General features: G+C 30.8%; 1 protein-coding gene across 5 annotated transcripts; it reads left to right on the top strand.

The window, feature by feature from the left end:
- The first annotated feature begins 7,141 nt into the window (after positions 1–7,141).
- On the top strand, positions 7,142–15,793 carry LOC110998845. Of its 5 annotated transcripts, none has more exons than XM_022267637.2 (4): positions 7,142–7,270; positions 8,297–8,410; positions 8,875–9,047; positions 9,270–9,711. In XM_022267637.2, the coding sequence occupies exons 1-4, from the start codon at positions 7,198–7,200 to the stop codon at positions 9,393–9,395; spliced, it is 486 nt and encodes a 161-aa protein (XP_022123329.2). In that variant the 5' UTR covers positions 7,142–7,197; the 3' UTR covers positions 9,396–9,711. The 5 variants fall into 5 exon arrangements, 3 of the variants coding, with proteins under 3 accessions (XP_022123329.2, XP_045490295.1, XP_045490291.1); XM_045634339.1 differs by lacking the exon at positions 9,270–9,711 and adding an exon at positions 15,659–15,793 and having other exon boundaries at positions 7,143–7,270; XM_045634335.1 differs by lacking the exons at positions 8,875–9,047; positions 9,270–9,711 and adding exons at positions 15,240–15,412; positions 15,659–15,793 and having other exon boundaries at positions 7,156–7,270.

Below are 15,793 nucleotides of genomic sequence, written 5' to 3'. Positions count from 1 at the left end.
TAAGTATTAGGACGTATAATGAAAATGTACTTGTAGTCGCGAATTATTTGGTACATAAATTTTAACGTAAAATAACGCAAGAAATCTTATTGTTGTGTAATTTGATATTAACTCGGACTAATTGTTAAATGTAAAGTCATTTCTTGGTTGCCGTTGGTTGGTGACAGTTGGTGGCCTCGCTGATCATTTTTATTAATAGAACAATTAGAACCTTAAACATGCACTGTATGTGTTGACAATAAATAACACTAAATAGCAAAATTTGTTTCATAGTAACATAGAACCAAGATTCAATTGTACTAATTTAACAAACTGTGGATGTGGATGGACAATGGTCTGATATTTTTTTTAAATATAATATATTACATAGGATAAGTATTAGGTTTGCGAATATCTAACTAATTTAACTCTGAAACACTTAGCCATGACGAAAAATTTACGTCCTATACTAATTGCGGATATTGATTTCATTATAGAACGGGTGTGACAAATTACATTGACATAGGTAAAAAAAATATAGGGAAGTTATTTATTAGTAATAAAACTTAGGTTTTGCCTTAGCTTCAATATTTAACTATCTATCAAATAAATAAGTTACTTTATTTTTATCTAGTAACTAGAAATGTATAAAATGTAGCTGGAATCTCATAAGCTCTTGAATACAATTCTCAATATATGTTTAAGACATATATTGGTTACCGAAAAAGATATTATTGAAAGAAATAAAATGATTTTGCTCGATTACTCTTTAAGTCAATTGGTTATGGCTATAGAAATTAAAGGATCGCTAGGAATGCTATGCTCTCCAATTGTTGCTCTTTGGAATTTCTATCTATTATTGTTTTAATTAATGTCTATTAAAAATAGAGTTATCGTCTCGCCTAGTGGCATTTGCTATGCAATTTTGATAAGGCGATCAAGTTTTATAGGTCAATATTTTTTTCTAGATTTGACTTGAAACGAAAGATATATATTGCTTCCACTTCAGACTAATCCATATTCAACATTTATATAGTAAAAATACTGTATTTATACAGACTAAAAGGGCACAACATTGTTCTAATCGCACAAAAGAAGTAATTGTATCTTTAACATACCGGATACAATTGACTAAAATCAAAGCTTCCGGATGAATTCTACCTATTGTTTAAGGTACTTAATAACAACGTCATCGCTTCGATGTCATTATAACAGATTTTGCCTGTATGTATGTTTTAGTAATATTTTATATATAAAAATATATTAACATTAACATATAATTCACATGTATTTCTAAATAATTACATTTGTGATGCGGTCAAAACCGCTCTCAAGTTTTAGGCTAGTATCTAATCATCTTAATGCAAAGAAAGGGTAAAAGAAGGAAAATTATTTCCCCATTCTAATGATACGATTTTTAAAAAGGGATTTGAAAATGTTAGAATGCAATTGCCGGCCCTAATAGATAAGACAGATGCCTAGAATTAAGGCCACGGAAGGAATTTAAATCCTCTTTGTGAATTAATTTAATAAAGTAAGTAATAAGTTTAACATACTTAGTGATCTACTTGAGTGACCCTTTACATGCGAATTTGAAAACATTAATGTTTTATAGTAATAAAAAATATGTGTGTGTGCCAGAGTACACACGTAAGAAGTGAAACTTCTTTACGACATATCATTTTTCTATTATTTGCAACTTCACGAAAATGGGGTAGATAAGGCTTAAGCCTTAAGAAAAACATTTTTTTCAGTCATATTTATTAAAACTTGCTAATTTTAACATATTTATATACAGTCACTGATACTTACAATCAAAAAGTGAGGTTAACCTCAAATAAATATTACAATCATGCTCATACGTGTTGAATTTATAAAACGAAATGTATAATCACTCTCACTTTTCTTGTAAATTCACTTAAATTTGAACAAGTCTTTTTATTTTATCATTTTCAAATTAATATATTGTTATTCTTATTTCAAACCAAACTTCAAAACCAATATATTGTTGTTATTATTATCATATATTACATTATATTCTTTACGTCACTATATTAAACTTCGATAAAAAAAGCAACATGGCGCGTAACCGAAAAACGTGACGTTTTCTTACAAAATTTCTCCCATACGTCGATAAAGAAGTTTCACTTCAATAATATAAATTCAGTTTTATTTGTTTGTGTTTATCTTACATAAACAAAATTCAGGGAAACCACGATGACGCAGCCCTACGATTTTTTTCTAATCACCCGTCTTGTGTGTCTTATGTCCCCTGATGGGAGGAAAATAGAAATCACGTATATTTCGTGTTTTTTTTTTCAGAAACTACAGACTTATCTTAATGGAAATGAATATGTTTCAAAAGTTTAGTTGAGAACTCAATAAATGCATAGGTAACTAGAATAATGGATTTCAATTCCGCAACATTACAAATATCGGTACCAAAATTCGAAAGCCCATCTATTCGCCCCGTTTAACTGTACCTTAGATAAACCCATTTGTCTGAACTTGGTGTAGGCAGCATAATGACGCGTAGTTTATTCTTGGCATGATGCTCTAACACAAGCCTGACTTCGAACAATAACTATATTGTGTGTACACCTAATTGGAGCATGAAGATGTGTCAATATCATAAAGTAGTTATACCTAAGTTAACTAGTTATACCTAGCTCACGATTTATCGTAGCGCCAACCCATTGATCGAGAAAGGGATTCGAACTCAGCTCTGGAGAATCGACCGCCTAAGCACGAGGCCAACATTATCTCACATTTATGAGCGTAATATAATATTTTGGTAAAAGGGACTTAGTCTTACGATATTAATATCATACTATGGTATTAAATATCGACGCAATACAAGAGGTATGAGGCGACAAAATTATCGACACCTATCATTTCACAACATGTCTGGTTGCAAATGATTATTGATACTAGATCAAATAGACAGGCGCCTGCAATAAATCTTGTCAAGCGAAACCTAATGTCCCAACAGATATAATTAATGACTTCTTGATAGTAAACAGATAGTTGATTGCATTAAATACTTTACTGTTATCATCTTATGTTTATTCTGTGTAATTCTCTATAAAATGTAACGTTGTGGACTGGCTATTCAATACTCCCCTTAAAACTATTATATGGGTATTTTTTTATTAAAGCAAGAAAACAAAATTCTAATACATTATTATTCATACATTATTTAATTTTACAATATAGTTCGTTTCTATCAGTTGTATCGTTCGTTTGTTGTACTTTTAAATAAAAACTTGTCATATGGACCTATTTTAATATTACGTCAAATAATATTGATATTGAATGTCAAAAATTTATGCGTGCGTTCAGACATATTTTGGTGTAAAATAAAAAACACACACTACTTTTAAATACAACAAACCGAAGTTTATAATGATGAGTTCAGGATAGTATTTATTCAATAGTATTGTGTTCATTAAATCATTAAGTTCAGCTGCCGAGTCAGCTAATTAATAATAATAATAGTTATTTTTCATAATTAAAAATATGTTTTAGTGCCATCTGTTGAAGATAGGAAATACTATGCTTATTTGACTAAACGAATAGACGTCAAGGATTTTATTATTTATAAGTCCCGATAGATGCCTCTTTTTTTCATTTTGTTTATATTTAAGGGAAGACTACTGCTTCTACTTGTAGGCAAGACAAGCTCAAGTACAAAATATTGTCGAATCGAATCATCACTGAAACATTTTAAGGCCTTCTAATCCACGGTTGTGATTAATTAATTTTTATTGCTTTACCGGTATAAATAGTATCTTTTTATACGGTAAAACCTAACAATAATATTTTAAATAATACTTTTTAACTTACTCGATTAGCCAGAATGTAATTGACATAATTAACATTAAACACAAAATTTATGGTATAGAGAGGAAACTTGTCTCAAAACTTAGGTTGTATAATAATATCTATCTGGTGTAAATGTAGCCGCCTCCAGGGAAGCACATATTTAACTCAAGAAAAAAGAGGAAATATAAACATAATGTGCAAATATATAGCTACTTAATATATAAAACTATCCTACTTCATCATATAAGGGACTAGAGACAAGACTAAAACTCAGGCAGCTGGCGCCCTGATTGGTTGGAGCACTCTGTTTATTTATGGAAAAACTTAAGAGGATATAAGAAATTACAGTAGGGTACAAAATACTACTTGACTTTTGATAAAGCCAAGCAAGGCTGTGTGAAGTACGGAGATTGCCTTTAAATTAAGGAGATACAACAAAAGGACCATTCTTCGCAGGAAACGAATAAACCTGTGTCTTTGTAGGCCCAAACTTCACAAGGTTGCTACTACGAAACACAGAATCTTACTACTAGTTAATAGTGTTTTTTTTTCAATTTACGATTTAGCAATTATGCTAATTATGTAAATAGAACAAATTATTTAAATATATATAAATAGCATATTACCAAAACTACGGTTGTATGTTTGGTAAAATATTAATCTTTCACCTCATGATAATCATTTATCGGACGTAACAATTTCACACCTGTGCGATGCGTCAAGATATTGATAAAAACCAATTATCGCTAAAGTTAGCTCTAGGTATCGCTAAGCCAAAACGACCATACCGCCTTACATCAGTAGGTATAATTTTTAACAACTAAATCTTACTTTCACAAAAATATTTAGCCACTGATCAAGGAACTGAGTGCCAACTTTATTGTTGCTAATTCTTCATCCTTTAAGAGTTTTTGGTACACACCTGTAATCATACGCATTAACTTAATAAAATATCAAATATTTATAATTTTGTTTCAACGTTATCTTGTAACAAATTATAATGGGATGCACTTTTCTATAAATATCGCGCGACCCTATACTATTTTATGGGTAAATACACTTGATCGAAACTTATCGGGTCACTTATTGACATATTGATTACTAGTTGAAGCAATATCAAAATAAATAACAAAATTTTCATAGCTAACATCAGGTTTTATTAATAGAAAAGAATAGATTGAAGTATAACATTATATTATGAGTTGCCAAATAATCTTCATGTACCTGGGAACAATGATTTTAATAGTATTACAAATGAAATGGTATGCTTTAGTTCCTTCGAATGGTGATGGGCCAATCGCGGACAGTAATAAGTGATGAGAGAGAGAGTTTGGGAGTGTGTAAATAGACATTATTTTATTTCAAAACCTGATTCCCGACACAGTTGCTTGTATTCAAGGATGTCCCTATATTCATGCTGGATTCAGGTAAATCGATTATGAAATATCTTACTCTAATAATCTTTATGCATAACTTGTAAGTGCACTATATATGGTCAATAGACCATCGCATGCAAATTTCAAACTAATCTTGGAAAGTCGTCGCGTAGGCCATTCCTTGACTATTTTATCATTGCAAATGCATCTCGTTCTCTGTTCTGTGGGTCTATCGTATTCGCGAGAGTGTGTTATTGGGGTCCCATTGGTTGCCAATTTTTGTAACCTACACAGGCCCCGCCGCCCATCACCAATTCAGCCTTCTAACGTCAAGTTAAAAAATTAGAGTAGTTACGTACACCGTGATACGAAACTATTTGAAAAAAAGATAAAATATGGAAAAAAGTATTAGTTGCTAACAATATGTACAATATTAAAGTCCAGGTAAACAAAAATTCTGTAATTTGATTTTTCGGTATTAATAGTTAAAGTTACTTAAGCATTTTAAATGATTTTTGCATGTTTGACCATTGAATCCGTAGTAGTACCATAGTAAAACAAGCTAAGCTAATGTTATCTATACACAGTGTAACATCACTGTAAAGCCCTACGTTGCTAATATCATTGATGTAAATTAAAAATAATAATTAAAGGGTCTATACTAGGTCCACTGTTATTTTTAATATATATTAATAACATTCACGAGCTCGGTTTACATGGCCAAATCACTCTCTACGCTGATGACACCTGCTTATTTTATTTCGGTATAAATATCCAGACTATGGTTGCTCGAGCTCAGTCAGACCTAAATTCTCTATATTCTTGGTTTCAACAAAATCTGCTAACCATAAATATCTCAAAAACATCTTATGTAATATTCAGAGCAAAAAATAAAATCATTCCTATGTTTCAACCGTTAAAAGTTCAAGACGTTGAAATCACTAACAAAAAATGGGAAAAATATCTGGGTCTTAGAATAGATACATATTTAAAGTGGAACTTTCATATATCACACATAATTACCAAACTAAAATCACTTATAGGCAGATTTTGGTCAATATCAAAATGTATTCCTCAATCCGTACGTCATTTAATTTATAATTGTTTAGTCAAGCCACATTTCATATATCTAATTGAAATATGGGGTACGGCATGTAAAAACATAATTTCTAACTTACAAACACTACAAAATAAATTAATAAAATCATTATTTAGATACAATTTTTTAACACCGACTAATAAAATCTACCAAGAAACCAAAATTATGACAATTAAACAACTGTATGTATATAGCACCTGTATCTTGATAAAAAAAATTTTAAATAACTCAATCCATAGTTGCTTGTCGTTTAAAAAAATCAAACACACAACGACACGCAATACTCGTCGAGCGAGTTTGCTTATCTTACCGAAGCCGCGTACAAATTATTTGAAGAAATCTATTCGGTATGAAGGTGTGCAATTATTTAACCAATTACCATCTCAAATTCGTAATATTGGAGTGTTTGACAAATTCAAAAAGGCATTAAAGATGCATGTTAGAATGAACATAGCTGACTAAAATTGTTACGGCTAATGGCGACGTGTATCTCGCTCGTATATAATATATACATATTAATATTAAGTTTCTCATGTAAATAAAATATTTCTGTTTTGTAATGAGAAATAAAGTTCTTTAAACATTAAACATTAAAAATAAAAGTAGCTCTAGCCTATATCCTTGGGGCAAACCACAATGTATTGGAACATAATCGATAATTAACGTTCCTAACTTGACTATACTTGCTGGTGATTCCCAAGTTAAGAGCTAAATACTTTTAATGGAGTTCCTTTTACGCCTTTATCGTTTTTTTTTTAGGTTTGCTTTGGTATTTATATCACCTTAAAAATATTATACCAATTAGACACAGATTCATTTCTTAATAACTCATGACTATGTCATGATTAGATAAGTACTAATCAGTAGATAATTATTTATATAACTAAATTAGAACTGATCAGATTTTACTGTGTCAACATGTTCCGACTGTTAGTCTTCGTTTGTGTATTCATACTTGTTAATGGAGAACCGTCTACAAACGTGAATCCATGTAAGTTTATAAAGAAATGGCTATTTTAAGTAAACTATTTCTGAGGGGTTTTTTGAGCGTACGATTTTTATTGTAGCGCTATTCTTTGATGTATTGGATTCAATATCTTTGTAGAATACGAGTGACTATATATACTAGTATGTGTATATATGTTGGGGATTCGTATGCTTAACATAGAAAAACCTACTTTCTATTATTTTGATCTGATTATTCAATGTCGTTGAATCGATACCATTTTTATAGTACGATTTGTCTTTAGCCTCAAAAGGCGTTTCAGTTTCGGCGATTACCCCTTCATCAGGGTAAAATTTCTGTGCAGCGAGTACTCTCTATAGTGGTCTGAGAACGGGAAAAAGTTTATTATCTATCACTGCTAAAAATTATCCACACGCATTAATTTGCTCACTTTGAACATAGCTATTGCATTTCCAAATATTCATATAGGATATGTCCAACACGGTAATTTCCCTTAACCCTTATATCTTAATCAACTTGACGTTTCTGTTATACAAAATATTTTTTGGTATTTTTGATGCTTTCGTCGCTTACAGCCTGTTTAAGGGGTCTACTGCGCGCATCGTCCTTGGAGCTCATTTCGCTCATTTCGATTTTCCTCAAAGCTATCATTAGCTTATCTATCAAGCTAATCGTTGGCTTCAATAGTATTTTTTCGCCAAAACAGAACACAAATAACACACGAAATTCCTTAATATATATTTTATAAAACAAATAAAAGTTTCTTTACTCAAAATTCTATATCTCACCAACTAATCAGTACCAAAGTGTTCAAATTTCTACATATGTCTTTTGTTGGTTAGAGCTAACTTAAAGTAATTTTTTTTAATACTAGTAGCGCCATATATGTGTTGCCTACGTAATTTTCGGCTCACTGATAACATAGTATATACTGATACCGGTGTTTCCTTGATACAATATTTCAACATTAAACATTTATAAAATTATGTACAAAAATCTCTCGAGAATATTAAAAAAAAATATATTAGTAATTTTCTGTTATTTTTTTAGGTAATCAAAATTTAGGTGAATTACCTCTCCATATATATATACAGGACTGCATTGAACCACCCTGCCGAGTGGTGACTGGTGGGGATGTGGTGGTCAACGTTATCTTTAAAGTTCGTAAGTACATCTTGGAATTAACCATCGCATCGGCTAGTTCTTATACAAACAAACAAAACAAGTTTATTTTATTCAAATTCAAAAAAACTACATTTCTTTATTCGATAACACATTCTTTGTTGAAGTAGTTAATAATACTTAAGTAAAATTTATGACTATTGAGTATTTGCTTTGGCATATGTTGAAATGTTATAATGTACTCATTAGTAGAGAAAATTGCGTGTCTGGCTCTTATTTCTTTTCCTCATATTATTTCTATATATCTCCATAATGTAAGAAGAATTAGATTAGCACAAAACATCACTTCCAAAAGTAGGAAGGGTCAGACTAGAACTACTTCAAGACTATTAACTATGAGTAAAAAGATTCCACCAATGGAGAAACTCTGGTGTAGCTACTGCGTTCCAATAAAGATGGTAATCAAACCTAAACGGATTTTAACGAAATTTAATTGATTTTTTCAGCTCGTACAACTCGCAGCATGACGACCAAAGCAATAGCCTTGTCATTCATAGAATATGATCTTAAAGAGTATGCATTAACATGCAATTTTCTTCGGAACGCATATTGCCCAGTTTTCAAAGATGAAGTAGTTGAATATACTCTGCGTATGCACGTAGAGTCGTGGTTTCCTGCTGTAAGTATCTTTATATTATTAAAAACCTTTTGCACAGACTGACTGACTAAAGCTTTAGATTTTCGAGAAGGACATCTTACAAGTGGCAATGTATGTAAGCGCATTTTAACATTAATGCAATTTATGGACCATGTAAAATCATCAAAGTCTATATAAGTTTATATTTTTTACTTTAATCTAGATATAGATATTTGTAATAAATATATGTTTTTGTTCATACAGGCCCCATCTATCCCCATAGTGTTTCGAGTTGTAGACGAAAAAGACGACCCTATTTGGTGTATCAGCACTACGATCGAAGTGATAAGACCGTCAAAAACCATAAATAAGGAGACATTGATAAATTAAAAACTTTAAAATTTTATAACATCGTAAAACAAAAAAAGAAATACTTTTTATAATGTATGTAATATAAGGTTTAATATGACCAAGCGAACTAATTTATGATTCTCATCTCTCTTATATGTTTCTATAACAGCAATTTATGTCCAAATTCAAATCGTAAAATTTACTTAAATAATAATAAACTTTCACCACACGATAATCAATTATCGGATTTACATTTCACACCTGCGCTATGCGTCAATAATAATTAATGTTAATTTGATTAATAACAATACAGATAATTCAAAAATGTATGAACAATAAACGCTAAAATTTCACGGATATTTATTTATTTATTTGGAAACAAAACATACATCTTTACAATAAAAATAAAGTTAAAAATAAAACATAAAATAAACACATTGGATGTATCCACAATAGGTTTCACTAATGTAAGACTATACCCTATATGTATTATATTATTTATATTAGTATAATTTCTAGCTCTACTAAATTTTACAATTTAAAAAAAGATTGTAGCCATTAAACAATTAAATACCGCAAATGTTTTTGTTTTTTATTCTCCATAATTTTTTTATTTCCTTATCCGTACACTCCTGTAATTAATATGCATTATACATATACAACTTAATTAAACATCAAATATTGATAGTTTTGTATAAACGATATCATGTAACAAAGTATAATGGGATGCACTTTTCTGTAAATATCGTGAGACCCTATACTATTTTATGGGCAATTACACTTGATTGAATCTTATATATTAAATATTAAATAAAAATATTGTTTGAAGTATAAAAAATTTTGCGAAATAATTTTCATTTAGTATCTGGCAACCAATGACTTTAATGGTAGTTCAAATAAAAAGGTTTGAATCATTATTAAGTGTATATTATATATAAATAAATTCTTCGTATGAAATAAGATCACGGAAGAGGTGGAGGAAGTGCACTGCAACTTTGATTCGATACGTAGCTTATGCCATTAAGCATACAGCTTTCTTCTTTTAAAAAGAGTACCGAGAGTTTTTTTACGCCGGCTTTTTCTCTCGGTCAACGCCCTCTGTCTTCTTTGGCTTTATTTGCCGATGAGTAGGGATGCCAACAGACTCGAATTTAATGACGTGGAATAAGTGATACCATAATGATCCTATGTTCTAAAATAAACGTATTTTATTTTATTTTATTCCTGACGCAGTTGCGCGTATTCAAGGATCTCCATAAGACTCTCCTGCTGTCTTCTAAGGCTTAAGGTTATCGATTATAACATATACTTATACATAACTTGAAAGTGACTTGAAATATTGACCGTCGAATGAAAAATTTAAGATAAAGTTATCGTATTTACTGACTAGGTCCTTCATACTTTTTAAAACATTAAATCGGAAATAAATATTTCCAACCATCCTTGTGCGAATTTTGACCAATATAGACATTTGTTATACATTTCAAGTAAAAAGAGTCTTCGACGAAAGTAAACTTTAAAACAGTCTTATTAGGATAAGACGCATTATAAGATTTATAGAATAGAGATGAAACTTGTCTCACACTCGTGTTGAAGTAACTAATATATTATCGTCTAATATCAAGTCGTTCAAGCAATCACAACTTAATGATATCTGAGATGTCTGTGTCAGTCTAGTGTGTACAAATTGTCCTATAATTATAATAGTTGTAAGTAATATTGATTAATAATTAAAACACTAAGTTCTTCTGATCTGCGTCGACGATAAATTAAATTTTTATTGTTTTATATGAATAGTAAAATATTTGTATCAGAAAACCTAAAAAAAATATTTTAAATAACAAGTACTTTGTTGGACTTACTCGATTAGCCAGAATGTATTTGACATTATCATAAAACTTATGGAATACAGAGGAAACTTGTCACACACTCATGTTCAATAACATCTCTTGTGTAAATGCCAGTCTCAAAAGAGAGTAGCCGCCGGGGAATCAGATATTCAACTAAAGGAAAGAGAGGAAAGATAAGGAGGTGTGAAAACAGAGTACTACTGCTAGTACCCCTCACAGAAAGTTACTACTTATTTGTCTAAATTATGCTAAATCGTAAAAATTACAAATTATGAAGATATACATACAAAGCATAACCGTACGTTTAGAAAAATAATAATCTTGCAGCTCATGATAATCATTTATCGGATGCAACAATTTTTCACACCTGCGCGATGCGTCGATAATGATGATAAACATCGAGGTATCATGACCATACCGCCTTGTATTATTATAATTTTAAGCTTTACTTGATTTCACAATCTCAAAATTATTTAGCCTATGAACACTTGACTGAGTACAGCAAATTGTTTTTTTTCCTAATAATTCTTTATTTTCTCTTTTGTATACTCCTGTAGTCTATACGCATTATACATCAACAACTTAATTCAACATCAAAGTATAATGATAGTTTCACGTTATCTTTTAACAAAATATAGTGGAATGCACTTTTATAGAAATACCGTGCAAGCCAATTCAATCCAATTTTACTTATTGACATATTTATTACTAGTAAAGGCGATATAAGAATAATATTTCCATAGTGGAAATGAGGGACTATTAATAGGAAAATATAGTTTGAAGTATAAAATTACATTACGAGTTGCCGAATAATTTTCATTTAATTTTTGCAATAATGACTTTCATAGTAGTAAAAATGAAACGGTTTAAATTATTATTTAATGTATATGAATTAATTATGTTTATGAAGTAAAATACATTTATCACGAAAAAGAGGTAAATTGGAGGAAGCAGTGCATTGACAAGAAGCCAATGATATTAACATTCACTTTCGCTTTGCTTTGGTAGCCTCCGATTCTGGATGGCCTAATCACGAATAGCAAAAAAAGCGACTTGAAAAGAATCGTAGGGTCATGTCTGGATTCACATAGAAGTGTAAAATGTACACGGGATCCGTGCGTGCGATTCTTCGGCATGGCTAGAAAGTGAGGTGGGTTAAATCTGAATTTACCCATTTTACACTTATGATATTTACTGCTTAAAATTGTAAATAAAGATTTCCATCCATAATTTTGCCAATTTTGACTAAAAGCACATTTGTTATATATTTCAAGTAAGAAGAGTCTCCGACGAAACTAAACTTCAGAATAGTATTGCGATTAGACGCAGTGTAAAAGTTATAATGTATAGTATAAAATTAATAGTGAGAAAACTTGTCTCACACTCATGTTGATGTAACTTATATATTGTATACCTTGATGATATCAGAGATGTCTGTGTGTGTCTGATTTAGCTTGCGGGAGAGTTTAACATCTTTAATCGATTTCGAAACGGACGAAGAAACTGATGATCGTAGAGTTGATAATAATTTAAATGTGTCACCAGAGAAAATTAAAGATAATTGTTTTGTTTTGGTAAAGTCTAAAAATAGATTTTTTTGTTTACTACGTCAGAAAAGTCTCAGTCATTAGTCAGTCATAATTCGGGAACAGAGTTGAAAGTATCTTATCTTCGGAAGAAACAGGATCATCATGGTTATTCGTTTTCCCTGTTAGACGTACACAGTCTGTATATCACAGATGTCGCCATGTGCCTCCCTGATCAATAACCACCTGCGGGCTTTACAGATAGTATGGCTGAAATTTATACTTCTGCATTTAATTTAAATAATGATAATGGACAATTACTTCCAAAGTAACTATCATTGAAAATGTAAATGATTGCAAAGACATCATTTAGACTGATTTTTTTTTTTTTTTTTATAGAACAGGGGGCAAACGGGCAGGAGGCTCACCTGATGTTAAGTGATACCGCCGCCCATGGACACCCTCAATGCCAGAGGGCTCGCGAGTGCGTTGCCGGCCTTTTAAACCTTAGGCCTTTGTAAACATGTTCAATTAGTAAACTAAGGATGGAAAATTTTTGTTAGTTATTATCGACTATGAGTCTTCGACAATTAATTATAAATCAATAATAAAATAAAAAATTTAAAAAGCGTACGGAAGGTAACCACTGTCCCCTAATTACTTCTCAATGATGGCTAAATATATGTTTTAGAAACGTGTTTATTTATCCTTTTGTTCTTGTAAAATTGTATATAATGCATTTGCACCTAGTTCTTTGCTCTGTGCGTCTGTCTTATTCCGAGAGTATTTTATTGGACCTTTGGTCACCATTTTTTGCATCATTTGGTTGGTTGCATACCTAAACTGGCCCCGCTCATAACGTCAGCTACTTTCTTTATCTTTTTAACTCTTTTTTCGTTCCGATTCCTAACGGCTTGGGTGGGTTTGGTATGGTATTTATAAAAATTTAAATATTTTACCAATTAGACAGATGTTACCTAAATAACTCATGTGATGGTCTTGATTAGATAATTATTAATCCGGAGATAATTGTTAGTATAAATAAATCAGAATGGATCAGATTTTTTCAGATTGTCAACATGTTCCGACTGTTTCTCTTCGCTTGTGTATTCATATTTGTTAATGCAAAACTGTCTACAAACGTGAATCGATGTAAGTTAATAAAGATATTGATATTTTATATAATTTTAGTAAACTATTTATAACTGCAGATTTTTTTTTGTGTAACACTTTGATGGCTACACTAATTTTATGTATTGGAGTAGCTATATATTATGTGAACTGAATTAAATGATGTATACAGGTATGGGTGCATCATAAAATTTTGCAAAATTAAAAAAAAATCGGATTTATTTCGATTGCACAGTTTTAAACACAGCTGAAAATTATAAACACATTATTTTTTTTCTTGATCGATTGTGAATTCGGTGCTCACTTTGAACACAGGTCTCGTATATCCGTATATTCATATAGGATATATATAATAAATTCGCCATGCAACAATGCTTTATTAATACACGAAATTCCATTTTATAATTTTTTTTAAAACAACTAAAAGTTTCTTCACTCAAAATTCAACTTCGCACAAATTAATAGTACGACAGTGTTCAAATTTCTACCCATGTCTTTTGTTGGTTAGATCTAACTAAAAGTTTTCTTTTAATACTAGTAGCGCCATCTATGTGTCAGGCTACGAAATTTTCGGCCCACTGATATCATAATATATAACGATACCTGTATTTCCTTGCTTAAATATTTAAACGTAAAACATTTATAAAATTATGTGCAAAAATCTCTCCGAAATATGGAAAAAAATTTTGTTATTATTATTTATTATCCATTGTCTGTTGTTTTTTTTAGGTGGTAGAAATTTAGGTGAATTACCTCTCCATATATATATACAGGGCTGCATAAACCCCCCCTGCCGAGTGGTGACGGGTCAGGATGTGGTGGTCAACGTTCTCTTCAAAGTTCGTAAGTAAATCTCGGAATTAACCATAGCTTCGGCTAGTCCTTATATAGTTCGTTTTCGTTGTTGAAATAAAAACTAAGGTTTCGATCACTCTATCTGACAAAGCATGTGATGAAACAAAAGTTTAACTTAGCACTGATTATTATGATATATTTTTGACATCTTTAAGAATGCTAGTTAAAGAACAACGGTTGTTAGTTTTATTCAAATTTAAAAAAAAAACAAAATTCATTTATCCAATAACCATAACTTTATTTAAGTAAAATGTATGAATATTAAGTATTTGCTTTTGGTAAATAAAAAATTGCGTGTCGGGCTCTTATTAATTATCTTCACATTATTGTCTCGATAATATAACAAGAACTAAATTAGTGCAAAATCCCACTTCGAAATGTAGGAATGGCTGGACTATGACCACTGCAGGACCTATTAACTATGAGTACAAGATTCAATCAATCGAGAAACTCTGGTGTCGCTACCACGTTCCTACAAGGACGGTAATTAAACCTATAGGTTTTTATTTAATTTTTTTCAGCTCGTACAACTCGCAGAATGACGACGAAAGCATTAGCCATGTCATCCATAAAGTATGATCTTAAGGAGTATGCAGTAACATGCAATTATCTAAAAAACACAAAATGCCCAGTTTTCAAAGATCAAATAGTTGAATATAACATGCGTATGCGCGTAGAGTCATGGTTTCCAGCTGTAAGTATCTTTATAATATTAAAAACCTTTTGCACAGACTGACTGACTAATGCTTTAGATTTGCGTTTGTGCATTATAACTTTAATGCAATTTATAGCCGGAAGTTGCAGTTTCTTATTGTGTTGTTTTCAAGTTATTCTTATTTCGGCTTTTTATGTAATCTAGAATTTTCGCGAATATCAAAGACCATATACGTTTTTACTTTAATTTTTAATTTTTGTACCAAATATGTTTTTGTTCGTACAGGTCCGATCTATGCCCATACAGTTTCGAGTTGTAGACGAAAAAGAAGCCCCTATTTGGTGTATCAGCACTACGATCGAAGTGAGAAGACCTTCCCATAAACAATTACTTTGATTAAATAAAAACTTATTCAATTTT

This window comes from Pieris rapae, chromosome 2 (assembly GCF_905147795.1).
Source record: "Pieris rapae chromosome 2, ilPieRapa1.1, whole genome shotgun sequence".
NCBI classification, from domain to species: Eukaryota; Metazoa; Arthropoda; class Insecta; order Lepidoptera; family Pieridae; genus Pieris; species Pieris rapae.
Note: the sequence above shows the minus strand (reverse complement) of the source record. Positions and strands in the feature narration are given on the sequence as shown.